The 18,566-nt window shown below is 50.9% G+C and overlaps 1 protein-coding gene across 1 annotated transcript in view; it reads right to left on the bottom strand.

Annotated features, from left to right (window-relative positions):
* Window positions 1-18,566, bottom strand: part of SH3PXD2B (SH3 and PX domains 2B) — a 76,157-nt gene that overhangs the window by 13,677 nt on the left and 43,914 nt on the right. Inside the window, exons 4-6 of the mRNA XM_075714894.1 lie at window positions 17,132-17,208; window positions 13,014-13,105; window positions 2,604-2,629 (exon numbers count right to left, since the gene is read on the bottom strand). Coding sequence (XP_075571009.1) covers window positions 2,604-2,629; window positions 13,014-13,105; window positions 17,132-17,208 — 195 coding nt within the window. The remainder of the gene's footprint in view (window positions 1-2,603; window positions 2,630-13,013; window positions 13,106-17,131; window positions 17,209-18,566) is intronic.

Consider the following 18,566-nt stretch of genomic DNA (forward strand, 5'->3'; position numbering starts at 1 on the left):
CTGTGCCAGGAGTTCGGGAGCTCTTTCCAGCACTCTCCTGAAGAGCAGCTCACCCCCTCTCTGGCAATGCTGCGAGAAATAAGCAATTGGGAAACAATTCTCACTGGTTTTGCTTCTGAACAGCTATTGCTTGCCCCCTCCTCAGGGAGATCCCCTACCAAAAGAGCTTTTTTTTGTGTCTTGCTGCATATTTGCTACCTCAAAGCAGGCCTGGCTTAAGGAACTGATCAACAATCAGGGACTTCTACAAGGTAGAAGAGGATTCAGGGGGACAGCAGCAGAACCAAACTCTGTTTCCGCTGCCAGAAAATGCAAGACAGTGAGAGGAGTCTCTGAACACATCTGGCACAAGGCATCTGCCCTTTGTAACCCTACTGCATGCAAACATCTTTCCCTGATGGCTACTGCACATATGCCAGGTGCCATGGGCAAAACATCACATCCTGCCCTGCTGGGGCAGACTCTGGCTTGGATGTTACCCAAACTGTCCCTGCTCCCTCCCTCTCAATGGTACCAAGCAAACAGTATCCCAAAGAGCATTTTCTCTTTGACCTCAGCAACATCCCTGTGTCAGGTATAAACCTGCCATGCCAACAGGATGGCAGAATGAAACTGCCCATAAACCTGCAGTGGGAAGGCAGGACAAAGCTGTGTACACAGAGGAGAAAAGCTCCTGCTTCTCTAGCAGTCAGCATCCTTAAATTGAATTCTGCCCTCAAAGAACTGAGTTATGCAGCAGAAATTTTCTTCATCTTCTCCTCAACCCTAAAGAGGTCGTCTTTTCTCTTGCCTAACATAAGTAGACTGGGTTCAAAGTGATCTAAACACACACTGATCTCATAGGGAAACATAACACCTTTCCCTTATTCACCAAATGTTCCTGCTGAGCCAACACACAAGAGAAGTTTTCAAGACGAGATAGATTGTATCTTTATTTTACCTCTGTTTTATCAAAAGAGAGGAGAAGTAAAAAAATTGCAGTCATTTTTGTCTCCACCCAGAGCCAGAGACTTCGCTGTGCCTCCAAAGCTAGTTGAAGACCCACCACTTCAGCACAAGAAAGCTAGTACAAAAACTGCAGTCTGTGCTTGCAAATAGTTCATGAGAGCTATAAAATGACCATCCCAAGGTCCAGCTTTCACAGACACACCTTGCAGGAGTCAGAGTTTGAGGAGAAAATGTTGTCTGAAGGTTTTAACTATACTCATAAACCCATGCTAATCAATCAGGAGAGCACCCAGTTATGACCTGCCCATGAGAATAGAGCAAAACCAGGAGTCACTGTTCAAGCAGACATCTGAACTTTTCATATGCATCCTACAACTAGTCTCAGGTAAGAGGCTGGGACACCATCAGTTCTTGAGGGAGGGGTGCCCTGCAGATCCAGTACAAAAGAAAGGAAAGTGGAATTAGGTCTTTGACTCTCTCCTGTACCTTTTCTCTCTCCTCTGAGAGGAATCCCCTCATCTACAAGTGAATTTGCTTATGCAGCTTATGGCAGTGCCAACTCTCAGGCCAAAAACTTTTCCACAACCTATTTCAGCAGAATCTCCATCCAGCCAAGACTCAGACCTTCCTTCCCAAGGACCCTCGTGCTATTTTTATACCTTCTGTGGCTCCAGTAGCTAAAAGATGCCCTCCCTAATCCACAGACTGAAGGCTCTTCGCTTCTTCTCTCCTTCTCTTCTTTCTGGGAAGCTCAGATAACTGCTAAAACACACCAGCTAGGCGGTCTTGCAGAGATGTTCCCCTCTCTTGAGGAGCAGGGATAGAGCATCCCAGATCCAACTGTCCACCCAAAGGGTCCCAGCTGGTGCAATCACCAAGCAGAACACACCACTGCATCAGGAGACTTTCAACCTCACAGTGACCGCCACGCAACTCAGACCCTCCTTTGGACTTGGGAAATTTTGCATCCCCATCCTCCTGGCTGCAGACCAAGCCCTGCCCCTGACCCAAGACCTGCGACACAGCCCCTGCATGTGGAGCTGTACTGACGGTCAAGTGCCAGTCCTGAACCTGCCGTACCTCCTCTCCACTACTGCCCTGTGTCCACCAGCCACTACAGAAAGCTACGGGGGATGTGACAGCTTCTTGCAAGGGGCTTGCCCACCCAGCCCGAGCAGGTGTCCCCCCGGCAAAAGGCAAAGCGAGAGCAAGGGCCAGGTAGCGAGCGGCTGTTACTACCTCTCTGCAGGAAAGAGGCCGTTCTCTGGATAAACCCTGATGAAGGAACAAAATGACGGGAGACAAGGCATGAGGCGGGGAGGGAAACGAACACGGGGGTGGCAGCAACATGGCAATGACTTGATTAACAAGTAAATGGGGAGGCCAGCGCAGCGTGGAGAGCTGCGGGCGTCCATCCCACCTTTGGGAGCGCCACGGGAGGCGCAGAGGGGGCGTGAGACCGGGACTTGGAGGCTGCAGTGAAACGCTGGGTGGACAGAGGGGGCACACTGTGTTGGGGAGGCCCAGGCCCCACAGGGAAGCATAGCCAGGGGTTGGTCCGCCATGGGGCCAGACCCTCATCCCGCTCCAGGAGACCACGGCTGTGGGTGAAAGGAGAAGCTGGTGGAACCGGCAGAGGGGAAAGGAGTCCTTACCAGACCTCTTCTTTCCAATGGGCTCCCTGAAAAAGAGAAGGAAGAGCGTCAGCAGAGGGATGGGGTAGTTGGGTTGGTTGCTGGCCAAACAACAAACCCATGCAGGAAAGCACAGCAGTGCTGGCCCTGGTGGGGCCACTGACCTCCCTCAACCAACTCATGTCCCCACACGTGACATGGGGCATCACCCGCCTTGCAAACAGCCTGTCTCTCTCCCCCTCATTTAGTCATTTAATGCTTTCATCTTTCCCAGGGTGAGGCTCGGTTGCTGGCCTGAGCTCCTCGGTGGCTTGGTCTGACAGCCACAACTCCCATCATGTCACTTGGTGAAGGTGGGTGGATTGGGATGATCTGGCAGCAGAGTCAGGAGCTGGGGACAGCCAAACCCCCAGAACTGCTCCCAGCACAGACCACAGCTCCCACAGAAGTGGGCACCACTCTGAAGACAGACAAAGAGGGAAATATGGAAGTTCCTCCATGTCCCGCACCTCTCTCAGGGACAAGGATGGGGAGTGGTTGGGGAAGGGGCAAACATTTATACCCCAAAACAGAACACGTCATTGAAGTGTTGTAGAGAGGATGAACACGAGGGCTGTGCAGCAGAAAAAGTGCCTCCAGGACAGAGCAAGCAGGAGCTATTGGTGGTTATGAGGAGGCAATGAGGTAGCTTCAGCCCATGTCCTCTTGCTATGGCCAGCACTGGCCACACCGCTGATGAGATGGGTTAGAAACCACAGGTCCTGGGTCCCTTCTCTTATCTGAGTGTTGCCAAGAAACATGGTTGCTGCCTCAAACCCAGGGCACAAGCACAACCCTCTTCAGGCACAATGAAATCTCGGGCATTTCATGATTATAACCAAACCAAAGAAAATACGGGCCCAGAAAAGCCTCAAAAATTAACACATAGCAAACCAAGACACTCAACCAGCCTGAAACCCAAACAAATGCACCAGCTCTGTCCCCAGCCCAGCCACAGCGGTCCATGTTGTTACAAAAGGGCTCTCAACACTTTCACATAATTCACTGCTGTGGCCTTGAAATGCTACAGTAGTGTGGGGTGATGGTAACCTGCTCCCTGTTTATTTACGGAGAAGACTGCTTTCCCCACTCCTCAGACTCACATGTGTGACAGATCAAGACCATCTGGCCAAGAAGAAATACTCAGGTACCAGGAGACATGCATCGATCCTTGCTACTTCCAGGAAGAGTAACAAGCACAGAGGAGGCACTGGAGCTTCCAAGGAGGAAAACATTCACCTGGTGGTAAGGGGAACCTCCTGAGGCTTTGAGCTGCCTGACTGCTGCTTGGAAAGGCAGCTGGACCAGCCCAGATGGACACCAGGAACCCCTTCATCTGCTTATCAAGTCCACTGGCAAAACAACCTTTTCCCCTGCCTCCCCTTTGTTTCCAGGCCAAGCAGAGAAATCCCTCCATGCTCAGCAAGAAATCCAGTCAGAACTAGGCTTTACTTTGTTCTCTTTCAAGCTTATCTGCATTTTCAGACCATTTTTTTGCCCTAGAGTGATGGGGTGATGCCGGGACTTGGCTGCCTTCAAAGACTGTCCACCCATCCTAGCAATGCATTTTGCTAGCAACACCTTATCCTCCCAGTCCCCTCTTCCCTTTGCACCTTAAACCTCTGGTACCCATCCATGGAGCTATCAATAAAATTAAATGAAATGCAACAAAGATGGACTAGAAACAAATGGGACATTGTTATCTAGAAAGTGGAGACTATCTGTTGAGGTCAGAGACCACAGAACTGTGCAAAGACCTGAATACCACGTCCCAGGTGCAGAGAGCAATGGAGGAATCTACTGGACAAAGCATCCCAAAGACTCTTCTAAACAGAGACCGCACTGCAGAGCTAAATCAGAGTTTATCAATAAGCCACATTAAATTTACCCCAGCTCAGTGGGATGGCAGGGAAGGGAGGCGAAGCAACGCCAGATGAGCACACTGGAGATCAGCAGGTGGGCATGGCACCTTTGTGCTGACAGGAGGGTGCTGATGGAAATAACTGTTGTTTTTCCCCTGCCATCTGCTAAACGTATTACTGTAACTCATCCCCCTGTTTCCTTTCACCGGTTACTCCGTCTAAGTGAGGGGGCAAGGAAGGAGCTGCAATTTCACTTTGCTGCTGGGTTGTTCCTGGCATGGATACAAAGTGCTGCAGGTCTGAAGACCAGCAGCCCCAGCCCACCACCTCAGAGGGGACAAGAGCTCAGACAAGACAGGAAACAGCAATAAACTCCCATCATCCTCCTCTGTTCCCCATGGACCAGAGAAAGGCACGCAGCAGAGCCTGCATGCACGGCTTCCTGGAAACCGGTGGCTCCAGAAGAAGAGAAGAGGGAAAGACCACTCTGCCTTCCACTGTGAAACTCATTTAGCTCTCACTCCCACAACAGCCAGGCTGTGCAGATGAACCAGGCAGTCACAGCACAATTACAAGGCACCGATACACAGCTATGACTGTGTGCCACCAACCAGCCCTACAAATCTCCCCAGGTGGTAAAACTCAGGACCGGTTAGGAGTCAGGTTTCTCAAGCATCTTCTCCAGTGTATCAGACAGCGTTCCTCTGGATCCAGCCATGGGAAGGAGTGAGATGGGGTGCACAAGGCTGCGGCAAGGGAATGAGGCAAAGCTAACAGCTTGGGAGGTAGGTTCAGAACAAACAAAAGCTGGCTGTTCTTCAGCAATATGTAGGTGAGCTGTTAAACTCAGGATAAACTGCAGGATATTGCAGACACTGAAAGTCTTCATGGGCTTACAGGGTCATAATTCAGGAAAGAAATGTTAATTAAAAACCATTAATTATAAAACCCGGAAAACCCTAAAAGCTAGGACAGTGTCTAGAGAAGAACTGTTACAAGCTTGCTTGACTTTAAACTCTTTCCTAAGGCACTCACACTTGGTGGCTGCTAAGCTAGGCAGACCACAGTGTGCTGCAAGGAGGTGGCTCTGAGGTTGCCACGCAGCAGAGTTCACCTTGCAGTGGGACTTGTGGGAGGAAGGTGTCCCGACATGTGGCTCGGGGACCTCAGCACCATTCCTACTGCCCCGCAGCCCTGACCACAGCCAGCTCATGGAGCTGGAGAGGGACAGTGGAGCACCAATGCAAGGAAGACAACTCCAGCTGCTGCAAAGCCAACCACACAGAGGCCACAATCAACATGCAAGATGAGATGGATCTGAGGTCACCATTCCAAGAAAACATCTCCCACATAAAAAAATCTAGCTCTTGAAAAAAAATCCTTCCATAATACAGCAATGCCATCAAAACAGCTATCAGGAGGTAGTTCATCTTGTAAGTATTCAACAAGGTTGGAGATGTTAGCAAAGTTTATGCAGGCAAGAGAGACTGAGAACTAGGGTACAACAGAGCTCTTGTTTGGGGGAACTGATGTTTAGCACATGCTCCACTGAGCACTGAATGAAGCCCCTGTACCCCACACTGCAGTGCCGGTACTACCCCTGTGTTTAACCACTGGAGAGTTGGCCAAGCTGAACCTTAGGGCTCAGAAAGCTGCCCTGTTAGCACAGAAAATCAAGTACTCTGTCCATGCAAGGGGCTGGCACAAAGCGTATTTTTGCAGAGTGGATTCAACCACTCTGATATTTCTGTCTGCTGTCATCTAGGAAAGAGAGTTCTCGGCAGAGAGTAAAGGAGACCACTATTTTGGAGCTGAGATCTAGCCTGAGCTCCTGGTGAATCTGCACGTAGGCACCAGCAGAGCTGCAAAACAAACAATTCATTATACAAGCTGTAATTTTTCTGGATAGCGGGACATGGCTCAAAAGCCACAATCCAGCAAGCACCCTTAATCCAAACCAACATCCATCAACTCAGGGATCTCTAGTTTATCAGCAAAAGCTCCTGGAATGGCATCCTAGATGGGGCGGCCACTCCATCTTGGAGCAGGGACCTAAGCCTCCCCTTTTTCTATTAAATCCCCTGTCACCTGGCCCAGGAGTTCATGCCCCTATTACCCCCCAAATACCACTCAAGGGTGACAAGGAAAACATGTGCTCCTGGCACAGCTCAGCTACGAGGAAAGGTAAGCACACAAAAAGCTACAGGGAAGCAGGAAGAGAAGAGATGTGCTTCTGGAAGACACTGGCTGCGAGTTTGCACTTCCAATTTATGGAAACAAGGGAAAGGAACAGATTTGGTCCCTTCTGCAATGATGGAAACATGTTTCTGCCCAGCGTCTTCTTCTGGTGCTTTGGACCAATCAGAAATCTTTTACCCACTGATGGCTGCCAGCACCATGGCCCTAAGCAGGACCTTTCAATTAGCCCATACAGGAGACAAGCTGGCACAGTCAGATCACATCAGGGTTGATTCTCATTTTAGCCCAGTCCTCCCTTCTCTGATTTATTGGGGATGGTGCTTGCCTGGAGTCCCTGTCAGTCTGCATGTGGGAAGCAATCCATTACCGCGACTGCCAGTGCCACCCCCACCTAACCGCACATCACCAGGGCTTCGGTATTAATAGAATAACGACGGGCTGCTGAAGTTGCTACAGGCATAACCTCGTTAGCAGCATATGCTTCCTCATCTGGTTAGGTCCCAGCTCATTACCATGCACCTTCCAGCCCAGACAGCACAGGCAGCCCCCAGCCATCACAGCCCTTTGCTGACTCAGCAGAGCTGGGATTCAGCCCACACGTGGGACCTGGGTCCTGCCCGTCCCCCTTCTCCTGCCTGTGATGCTTCCTCTGGCATGCAGCAGGGAAGAGTGGGGTTACTCCCTCTGCACTCAGTCCTCCACCCCAGCAAGAAAAATATCCACAGCAGCAGAGCTGAACTGTCCTCGAAACACACCAAAATCCTCTCCCTTTAGCCACGGGCTGTTTGGGAGAAATAGCAGGAATGCAAGCTGGGGATTTGAGTTCAGAGGGTGCCTGCACGTACATAAAGAGGGAAGAAAATAATTTTTAAAAGCTGTGCCAGACTGTGGCTGCTGTCAGCGGCCCTGCTGCAAGTGGAGTTTGCCCGGGATGTGTTTGCCCAGAAGAGGTGCAATGCTGCAGCTGCACGTGGCAGCCAAAGTGACAGCGACGTTTTGCTGGTGCCCAAGGGAACAAAGAGCTCCAGCATGCCAGGTTTGTGGGAGGATGGAGAAAAGGTGCCATTTTCCAGTAAGCTGGGAGAAGGAGGGGAGAAGAGGCAGCCCCTCTGCCAGGGGTATGGAAACTGCAGTGAAACTTTTGTTGAGTGAAAACAAATCTCTCCAGCTCTTGCCATGTGGTGGCAAACGCCAGGTGGGCTCCAGGCCACCATGGGGGGACCCTGGCCCTGAGTGCTGCTCATGCTTCCCAGCAGGCAGAAGCAAAGCACAGACCAGTACCTTGGATCAAAATCCTCAGGGAGGCTTCACACCTGCCTACAGCTCAGTACCAGAGCTGGAAGACATCACTGGAATGAAAATGTAGTTCTTCAGTGCTTCCTCTCTCCGTTTTCAATGTCTTTGGGGTGTATAACCATAAAGTGTGGCAGCAGAAGCTGCAGCCACCAAGGCCCAGGAGTGCTGGGAATCTGGGGCAGGTACCCACTGCTGTGAGCAGGATCTGCGTTAGCAGATCAAGGACAGATGGACACCCTTCCCACCTGCCTGGGCTGCCTTCCTCCCAGGAGAGGACCAAGCCCCAGCGGCCACCTTCTAAAGCGGAGCACAGTCCCGCAGCAACGCCACTGGCTGAGACAGCGGGCAGGGAAAGGCACCTGCCCTCCCTTCACACAAACAGCTTTGAAGTTCAGCTCAACTGGGAAGCAGCAGACCAAGCAATGTGCAAAATGCTTTTCCTGGAGGATGTTTGCTTAGCTGCAGCAGGAGGAGGTTTCTCATCCATCTGCAGACTAGGCAAGTCAGATGTGGGGTTTCTCTGGTTCCCACCACTCCACAGCCCACCCAGCAGGCAGAAAGCACAGCTCCCAGTACTCCTATTTGGGTGGTAGTGGCCAGGAAAGCCAAGTAACCTCAGTGAGCAGGGAGGAGCAGCAGCTGAAGTTCACCAGCCAAACCCCCAGCTGGGGTCTCCAAAGACAGGACAGGCACAGATGTAATCCCAGGTGCCGCAGCCTCTGCTGAGAGATGGGCTCCATCTCCGCTATCATCTGGTCTTGTAGAGGTCATGAGCCTTTAACAAGCCTTCAGAGAGTCCTGGTACTGGGACTGCTGCCCATCTCAATCCTGTGCTAAGCCTCCACATGATGTCCAGGCAGCCCACACCAGCCTTGCAGCCCTGCCCTCCCTTTGCAGAGAGGGCATCAGAACTTCCGAACTTCCTGAAGCCCGTAGCTTTCAAACTGTGAATCCACAGCCCCCAGAGGGAGCGAAGCAGGGTGCTTAAGGATGTCTTTTAAGCATGTTAAGAAAAAGTAAATTTGCTCTACAGGTACCTGTGCCCCCACTGGAAAAAAACCCCAAAACTGGGTTCATAAGCTAAAAGGTTCAAAACAACAACTTTAAGTGTCTTATATATGATTGGACGCTCAGCTACCAAAAAGAAAACAATGAAAGATGCTTTCAATGAAGGAGGCTTCTCATGGCTAGGGGTACCTCCTGGACAGAGGACAGCAGCTCCGCAGCCCCTGGGAAGCAGCACGATGACGGTTCCTTCCCCGGCACACCCTGCTTGTACATTGTGGACAGTTATTAAATAACCACTTAGGATCTTGCTTCACTATGGAGTTAACCTGGGCTCCCGCATGTCACAGAGCCGAAATTCAGCTGGCAAGGCGAGTTAGCAGCTGAAAGCCTTGACTCAGCAGTGGCTTTGTGCCCAGCTGTTCAGAGTTCCCCAGCCTTATTCCAGAAACTATCTGTTGTGGCTAAAAACAGCTTTAAATTGAAAAAGGATGGATGGGAGGTAAGGGGGGTGCACACAGCAACTTCCCACCTCAACACCCAAGCATCCTGCTGCTGGTCAGACCTGCTGAGATACGCGGGGAGCAGGAATTTGATGATTTCTCTCCTTTGAAACTACGGTTTTCATAGGGCTTCCATCCAACACCAGGGAGAAAAATCCCACATCCCCACAGATTGCTAAGTTTCCAGAGGATTTCTCTTTCCATAACCATTTCTCTTCTCCCTCCGCCTCCCACCACTGCTCTGTGGAGTCACCGCTTCCCAAATGTAACCAACCCTTCCAGATTACAGCCCCACTCCGACCCACCACCAGGCAGCCCTCCAAGGTGGAAGCAGTTGAGTTATCCCAGTCCAGAGCTTGCTGGACAGGGATCCACGTCACGAAAGCCACCAATCGTCACTGCCAGTGGAAACTCCACAACCTCAATCTGCTCTCTTGTTTGAAGTGGTCCCTCTGGGCAGGAGGACACTGGAAAGTTGGCAGGTGCGCACGGAGGAGATGGACAAAGGGCTTCACCTCCCTCTTCCACCCCCCGAGTGCTGGAGACTCATGACTCGGCTCCACTTTCAGCTGTGATCTACTGCCCAACTGGAAGCGATGGGGGAAAAAGGACGCAGAAAGTCAGCTTTTGACTCTTTCCCTCTCCGCTCAGTCCTCATCCACTTGATCTCCATTTGTGCATGCCAGCGGCAGGGCTGGGGCTTGTAGAGCAGACGAAAGATGGAGAAGGGCTGAGAAACTCGGGCTGCAGGCCTGGTAGCCAGCAGCAACCTGTTTTCGTTGGTGCTCCCAACACTGGCCAAGGGGCACTGAAGGGACCTGCGCTGCAGGAAAGCAGAAGGCAAGTCCTGGCTCAGCCCAGGAAGAGCACCAGCGCTGGGGAAAGCAGACACCACAGGGGCCCAGGGATAGATGCATGGGCTGTCCAACCTCCTCTTTCCATTCTCAAACACTGCCAGATCCAAGGACTAAGTTCATCCTTTGCAGTTAAACTCAGAGCTCCACAGACTGCAGTCAACTGTGGCCCCTGAAAGTGGTTTCACATTTTGGGGTGATGAGAGTTAGGTGGATCTGTGCCCCAGAAAAAAATCAAGCAGAGGGTGCATCCAACAGCACCCAAAGGCACATCCCCTTCACTGCCACCAGCCGCCACTCCCATGGGTGAGCTGCGACCTGAGGTGTCAGCTGGGGAAGCCGAGGTGAGGGGCAGGGAGCAGGAAGGGTCCCAGCCATGGTGCTGCGAGAGCGGCTGCTTGGCTTGGCACCAAGCATGCTGACCAGTTCTTTTTCCCTCCCTCATTCCTGCCTTTCAGCCACCCAGCACAAAAAGCTGCCTGTTTTTTTTTTTCACTCCATTCATGGCCTGGCTCCCTTTCAAGTTCCCGGAGAAAAGTATTTATCTGCTGGATGAATGATGACATCCGGCCAAACCCCAGACACACCATCACGTCTGATCCAGCCCAGCCGTCTATCACAGCTCTCATCTCGTTATTGGTAAGCTGGCAGCCTGCCAGCACTCGGGGCTCGGGAAAGGGCTCCCACCAATGTCTCCAGAGGAGAGAGTCAAGGACTTTTATTAATTAGCATTTTGAATTGTAGCTAATAAATACCCCTCTGGCATTCAGGCTGGGATAGGAAACACAACAGAGATGTCCTTGAGATGCTGTAGCATTTTGCTGCTGGAGGCAAATGGACAAGAGTCACCTGCTAAGTCCTTCTGCATGCTGCAAGCTCACCTCTCCTCCCTGGAGAGGAGCACGCAGCAGGACGGAGCATGACTGACAGATTCAGTGGTGCGTCACCTGCGCCCATCCAGCACTGCAATGGCCAAACTCTCACAAACACATGGCAATTTTTCAGTGAGTGTAATTTTGCACCCAGGAGCTGTTCAGCAGTCCTGCAGGACACTGCGGGATGTACCTGAGGATGGACCCCACAACACAAGCATATGCTTGGGACTAGACTTTGGGCTGGCACCTCCACTCCCCTTGTCTGTTGGACCCAAACCAGGGAGACAACAAGGGACATGGCACTGATCACTGCTTGGCTGGACAGGCAGGAGCTACAGCTTCAAACACAGAAAAGCTGTACCACTCTGGGGCTGACGCTCAGCACCCAAAGGTCTCCACATCTGAATCTGCTCCTTATTCTGGCCACAGTCCCCACTCCGCCTGATTTCTGGCTCAGCCTACAAAACAAAATAAAAATGAAGAAACTGGATGCAAGACTGAAGCTGCCCTTCAATCTACCATGTGTGACAGTGCCTCAGCTACAGACGGGCTCAATAAGTGACTTCCTTTGCAATGCAGCTCACCACCCTCTCATGAAGGGCTCCAAGACTCATGCACAGGAAGCCCCCCACGTCCCAAAACAGCCCCAGGGGCTGTTAACCCCTGGGATAAACCCCCACCCAATGTCTTTGCAAGCTTGTCTTTTCCTTGTGTCTCTTGCTTGCCCCTGAGCTGCTGCCTTCACTGGGGGATGGCTGCCGGCGTGGCAGGTTAAGTGGTGAGCAATAGCTGGGCAAGACGGATGAGAGAGCCAGCCAACAGCAAGCAATTAGTTAATGGGCTGCGGGGCCCTCAGACCAATCTCATCAAGTGACCATGAGCTGCAGGAGGAATGATGACAGGCCAAGCAAATAGAGACAGGAGCCAAAGGAGCAAAGCAGGAATGGGGGGAAGGGGGAATTAAGAGAGGGAATGAAAAAAATCAAAAACCCAGGGAGAATATATAGTCCACAGAAGCATAATACTTAGCTGGAGACCTGAAAGACTCAGTGTTGCTGCTCAGAGGAGAAAAACAAAATCCCTTCATCTACCTCCACACCCTTCCAATACAGAATGAAGTCAAATCAATTTACTGCCTTTCCTCTCATAATTAATCAAGCCTCCTCCATTGCTCAACCTTTGGTAGAGCTGCGCATCATGTCACATGCAGCATAAAAAGAGAGAGCAGCATAGCAGGAGATGGAGGCGGCTGCTCAGATTTATGCTGCTTGTGATTAGTAAGAGATGAGTGGCTCCTGGCCAAAGTAGCTCATAGTCACAAGACTTATAACCACACAGAATTGCGTAAGGCACGCAAAATTCCTTGCAAACATTCCTTGTTTTGCATGGAAAGACTCTGGAGCGTTGTTACGGATGGGGCTCATGGACACGGCTAAGGGAAAGAGCCTTTCAAACAAGGCAGAAGTCGTTAGTAACCATGTGAAATGAGGCTTTTCAGACTGGCCGTGTTTCTGAAACCAGCATCTGTGAGTAGAAAGTGGCTTGGGAGGAGACCAACACTTTATGGGGTCCCAGAGAAATGTTTCCACTTCCCCGCTGGAGAAAGCTATGCCAGGAGTTGGCTTGTCCACCTCAAGCTGCACAGCCCCCATTCCCTCCAGGAATACCTCCAAATCCCAGATCTGTGACTTGCAGGGGGAGCCACTGATGAACTTCAGACTCTTACAGATACCAGCACGTTCAAGGCAGTTTGTGTTTCATCACCATCCCAACGGCAGCAGCCACCCAACCAACTTACTCTTTGGGGGGCGTCAAGTCGTCAGGTCGTGTCTCAAAGAACTGGAGAACCTCCTCGCACTGGGAGATGTAGGGAGGCAGCTGGATCAGAGCCTGCGGACGAAACAGAGACACCAGTGATGGGAAACATCAACACTGAGCAAGGATCTGAGTGAGGACAGGCCCTCAGAGCGCAGGGGACTGGCTCAGCACCCATGTGGTTCCCAGCACACAGGAGCACAGAGCCAGGCTGGGGAGAGCTACTGCGAACACACACAGGAGTGGAGCAAGACCCAGACAGCCCCCAGTTACACACACGACACCACCCCAGCTGCAGCTGAAGATTAAAGGAGAATAAGCAGAGACTGCCCAGGCCATGCTTAGCCCAGCTCCAGCCTTTTGGACAGATGTGACCTCGCAAGGTAAGAGCCACGGGGATGTCCATCCCAGCATCCAGCCTCCTGGCCACAGCAGGGCTCAGTTTCCCAGCCATGCTGTGGGCATAGACCGTCATCCTTGCGACAGGCTGGGCAGTTTACACGTGGCAGACTCTCAGTGCCGTCAGCCCTGATCAGCACATCCCAAAAATGCTCCGCTGGGCAACGGCAGCTCGGGAAGAGGCCGGGAGAGAAGCAACAGGAGGCAAAAGCAGGGACACCAGCTCATCAGGGCAAGGACTGGAAGGCTGCTATGCATGCTGTCGAATGGCAGAAGCTATAAGCTGCCTCTGCTTTTCTCCTTTCCCTTCGAGGAAGCCTGTTGCAAAAAGACAGGCTTCAACAGTGGGATTTGCAGGGTGAGAGTGTGGATGTCTGTGGGAGCTGGGGGCAGAGTCTGGGACAGCAACATCCGCCTTGGGCCAGAGCTCTTGTAGGTCCTTTCCAACGTGGGCTGCAGCGAGGGCTGGGCAGGGAAGGCAGGATGGGTAGCTGCCTGGCAGAGAGCCCTGCCCTGCTCTCTGCTCCTGGGAGGGAACGGAGTCACAGACAATGGTGACTGCAAAAAGTTAAAAAAAAAACCCATGCAATTGAAAAAGGGACAATCTGAAATCAGGGAGCAGTGCTGCAGCCTGACCTGGAGCAGATGTTTAACCAATTTTCCATATAATTCCCTCTCCCCTCCATTTGCTGTCACAGCAGTCTCATGACAGCAGTGTGGGCGAACCGAACCTCCACTCATTTCTGTACCAGAGACAAAGCCACATCTGCAAAGCCCTGGGGTTACCACACAGATCAGATGTAGCTCCATATTGACCTAATTGCTGGCCCCCAAAAGCCCTTCCAGCCATTCAGCACACATTCACTGCCAGCACAGCAGACAGTCAGACCACTAATCACAGGCCAGCTGTGATCAAGATCATGTGAGAGACAGGAAAGAGAGAACTACTCACTCCATGGCTTTTGGGTCCAGGGAAGGGCTATTCAAAGACCAAGTTTTGCATGGATGCCATTCCTATGTGGGTACCACTCCCCAGTTCCAGGCATACCATGATCTACACAAGTTCCCCCATGCCAAAATCACTCTGATTTTGTGGCCTGGAGAAGGCTCCGTGATAGCAGGGGATGATCACAGAAAACACCCTGTGCTGGAAGGATGAAAGGTGAGACCCACAGCTAATTTCTCAGGACATCTTGAAGGAAGCCCACCTAGAGCTGAGGCAGCTGGCACAGCAGTGGCCAAAGTCAAGCAGGCCACACTGCAGTCTAGCTGGCCATAGTCTACAGCAGCTATGGCCACCAAATAAAAAATGGTGGCACAAATAGTATGACATCTGTCCGACCTCTGGCTCTGCCATCCAAAGGAGTGAACTGGAGAGGGCCTTCAGAACACAGCTTCAGCCCATGGTGTTGGAACCACAGCAAGTCACCTTACCCACCCTGCTGCCTGCAAGCCTGAGGAGAAAGGTCATTTACCAAAGACAGACAAGCCTTATTGCATTTAAATCCATTTTCCAGGGAGTAAGAAAGGATTATTCTCTAGCAACTATTTTTTTAGTGGTCCACCCTGTCTCGTTGGGGTAGAGCATCACAGCATTGCAACTCCTTCATCAACCCTCCAACTAACACTTTCTCAAAATCCCTTAGACAGGAGGAAGACAGTTCCGATACCAGGGGAAAGACCAACAGATGCAGAACACAAAGAGAATAAACTGGGAAAATGAGAAGAAATTTCAGGCGTCTGCTCCCCCTCCTTGTCATTCTTATGGTCGTTTGAAGTCTCATTTGGCAACTGGTTGCCCCTTACCAGTTGCTCTGATTCTTTTGCTGCTTTTCTTGCACCTTACCTTAAATTGCCACATTTTTCAGTACGGTGAGACCTGGAACAGAGCCCTTCAGCAAGAGCACTGCCTTGCAAAAGCAGTGGTTCCCTCCCTTGCTCCTCTCACCTACTTCCACCCGAAATCTCACCCACCTTCTTTCCAGGGCTCTCCCAGAGAATGAAAACACCCTACTTCTCTCACAGGAGATGGCAAGAAAGCAAAAACCTTCTTACACAGTTTTCTGTGGGAACTTGTTCACGACATATTCACCTAACCTTCAATTCTCACTCAGCAGGGACAAGCTGGAGGAGATATTTGGTGTTTCTGTTCCGCACCACTGCCCTCCAAGCATGTGCAACGTCCACCTCCAACGATAAACACAGCAGTAAGAGTGTGCTGGGACCCTGCGGCTGCAAGCTGCAGCACGACATGCCCAGGAGGGACATCTCTCTGCTCCCACTGACTCCTTGCTCATTCCACATCTCTGCAGCATTCGGTCCCACACCCACCTTCAGCTCAGCAGCTTTACGGTTAAGTAGCAGCAATTGGAAGGCCAGGCACAGTGTTATTACTCAGTAATGCATTAACGGGAGGAGGAGAGAGCATCTCTCTAAGTGGGTCATATAACATCAGCCATTATGTTCCAGTTGTTAAGTCAAATGGATTCATTATATTTTATGCCATTAATGGCATCATTCTGAAAGAGACAGCTGCAGCATCTTATCACTTAGAGACTTTTTCTTCCCAAAAATTACATTTACGGTTGTGTGTGTCTGTATGTAGCTGGCACATTTTAGTGACTCGGAAGACAAGGGGCTGATCATGCCCAGCTGGAGCCAAGCAGTTACTTGCACCATCAGCTTCCCCCACGCTGTATGGAGTACACGGGTCCAAGCACACCTTGCACTACATCTCCATCACTCTGCTCTCATCTGCTATCCTAGCCCACAGTGGTTTTCACCCGCAATCCCACTGCAGAGCTGTCAAGATGCATTTACCAATTCACCTTTATCCTTTTATTTGTTATTCCAGCCACGACATCTTTTCCATAGGTCTGACTGAGTCCCAAAACCCTCAGTCTCTCCCACCATGCAAAGTCCTAGGCCACAGTCGCTGCTACACCTCCCACACCTAAGGAATGTGATGGATATTTCACCACTTCCCCACCTTTTCCCTTGGGTTTTGTGGTCTTTGTATATGTTTTCAACAGCATTCAGACTGGATTTTGGAGGTACCAGTCCTACCTCCAGACCATTTCATGGCTGTTGCAAGTACTAGCGCACTTCTTTGACATGACGAGATGTGGCATACTTTATTTGTGTGAAAATATTTTTTTGTGGACTTTAGTATTTTGTGTGTGTGTGTGTCCCTTGAAAAATGCCCTAACATCATAATTTGCCTTATACTTGAGTACAGTCTTATAATCTTCAAGAGTATGGGGCAAGTAATCTCAGCCTTATCTCTGTTGGCTTCCAATAATTTTCTGCAGGTACAAGTCATCTTACTCCTGTGCAAATAACAGTTTTACATAACCAGTAAGAGGAGTTTATGTGCCAGTTTGGGACCATCCCACCAAGAAAGTGCTGTCTTCTACGTAAAACAGCAGGTTTGTTCCCAACAGATGGGAAAGGAAAGGCTCCCTGAGAAATTGAGTCCTTCAAGCCTAGTACTGCACACAACCATTTCACTCCAAACTGCCTACTAGACAGGACACGGCCAGGCAGCCAGGTCCTTTCCAGCCCATCTGGAAAGCTGGTTCTGGTTTGCAGCTTGAGAAAGGAGAAGAGAAAGGGAAAGCACAGTAGCAGGGTGCAAGCTGGTGTGGAGCTTCATCTAATATGTGGTTTCATCTTTAGTTCATGCTAGAAACCTCCCCTTACCTTGCAGTATTCGTCAATAGGTATCAGGCGCTTGACTGCAACATCGCGGATGTGACTCCGGCGGAAGAGGATCTTCCCTGAAACAGGAGAGATGGAGAGAGAAGAGCAGGTCAGCACAACGCCCAGAAATAAAGCACATTTAAAGTGGCAAGCATGTTCAAGGAGAGAAAAGAGGAAACAATTACCAGCAAACTGCATCCCATCTTCTCTCACCAACGTGGCGATGACAGAGGAGCAGCCCCTGCCAAAGCACATGCCTGATACCTTAGTCTGCTGGCATGTGAGTCCTAGGTGTAGAAGTCCACTGGCAAATGCCAGCACTCGCCAGAGAAGCGGATGTCCCCGTGACTGCTGGTGCAGGTGGGACCCTTGTTGCAGGCTCCAGGCTTGCTCAGGGCATCTGAGTCTAGTGTGGGCAGAAGCCAAGCCAGAGGGTTTCTCTCTGTGCAACTCCTGTGTCAAACTGGTCCTTGAAGCCACAGTGTTGGGACTACAGCTCTGAGTCAGACCTATAGGATTTTCCTTCCTGTCTGGGGCTTATTTGTGTTCTCCATTAATGGGATCCTCTTGCCACTCCATTTCCTTCCCCTCTGGCTTGTGGTACAGGCCTCTTTCCTTTGAAGTCTAATGAGTCCTAAATGCTTCAAGCTGCCTTTACAGAGAACAGCTTCTCCGGCATTTAACGAGACAAAAGCCATTAGCAGACAGTGAAACAGATACACATAGAGACTCAGTGATCAAAAGGACTGGTACTGCTAGGATTTCAGACCCTCACTTCCCAAAGCACCAGGAACTGGCACTGCTTTGCAATATGATCACCTGGAAAATCGTGTTTTGGGGGGTTGGGGTGGGTGGTAATGAAGTTCCCTCAAGTTCCTTCTGACATCTCCCATACGACAGGAAAGTCTTGTGTCTTTTTGTCCCTACTTGGGCTTCCAATCCCACCACCAAACCCACGGAGAGCAACTGATGTGTCTGTCAATGAAACCCCTTCACTCTTCAAAGAGGTGACCATGGGGCAACTCAGAAGCCAAACTCCCCTCAAAACCAAACACCAACACACCATCTTTGCAAGCAACATGAGAACAGGGAAATGCACTCTGGGGAGTCACACAGCCCTTTGCTGCACCGCAACTAGCTTCAACTCCTACAGCAAGCATTCACAGAAGCTGCAGCATTGCTGGAACCAGAGGCTGGATGCTACCAAGCTACTCATGAACAGGACCTGTTAAAATGGCCACACACATCACAATTTTAAAACCACGGCTGGGTCACCCCCCTGCTTCTCCCCGACTGGTCCAAGATCTGGAACATGCACAAATTGTGCAGCCTGCCAATGCATTTTTTAAGCAGAGATGCACTAAGCCAACCCAACTTCAGCTTGCAAGCAGCATGAATCAGAACTTCACAGAGGAGCCAAACCTCCTGCTAGGCT

The sequence above is a fragment of the Pelecanus crispus genome, chromosome 8, assembly GCF_030463565.1.
Source record: "Pelecanus crispus isolate bPelCri1 chromosome 8, bPelCri1.pri, whole genome shotgun sequence".
NCBI classification, from domain to species: Eukaryota; Metazoa; Chordata; class Aves; order Pelecaniformes; family Pelecanidae; genus Pelecanus; species Pelecanus crispus.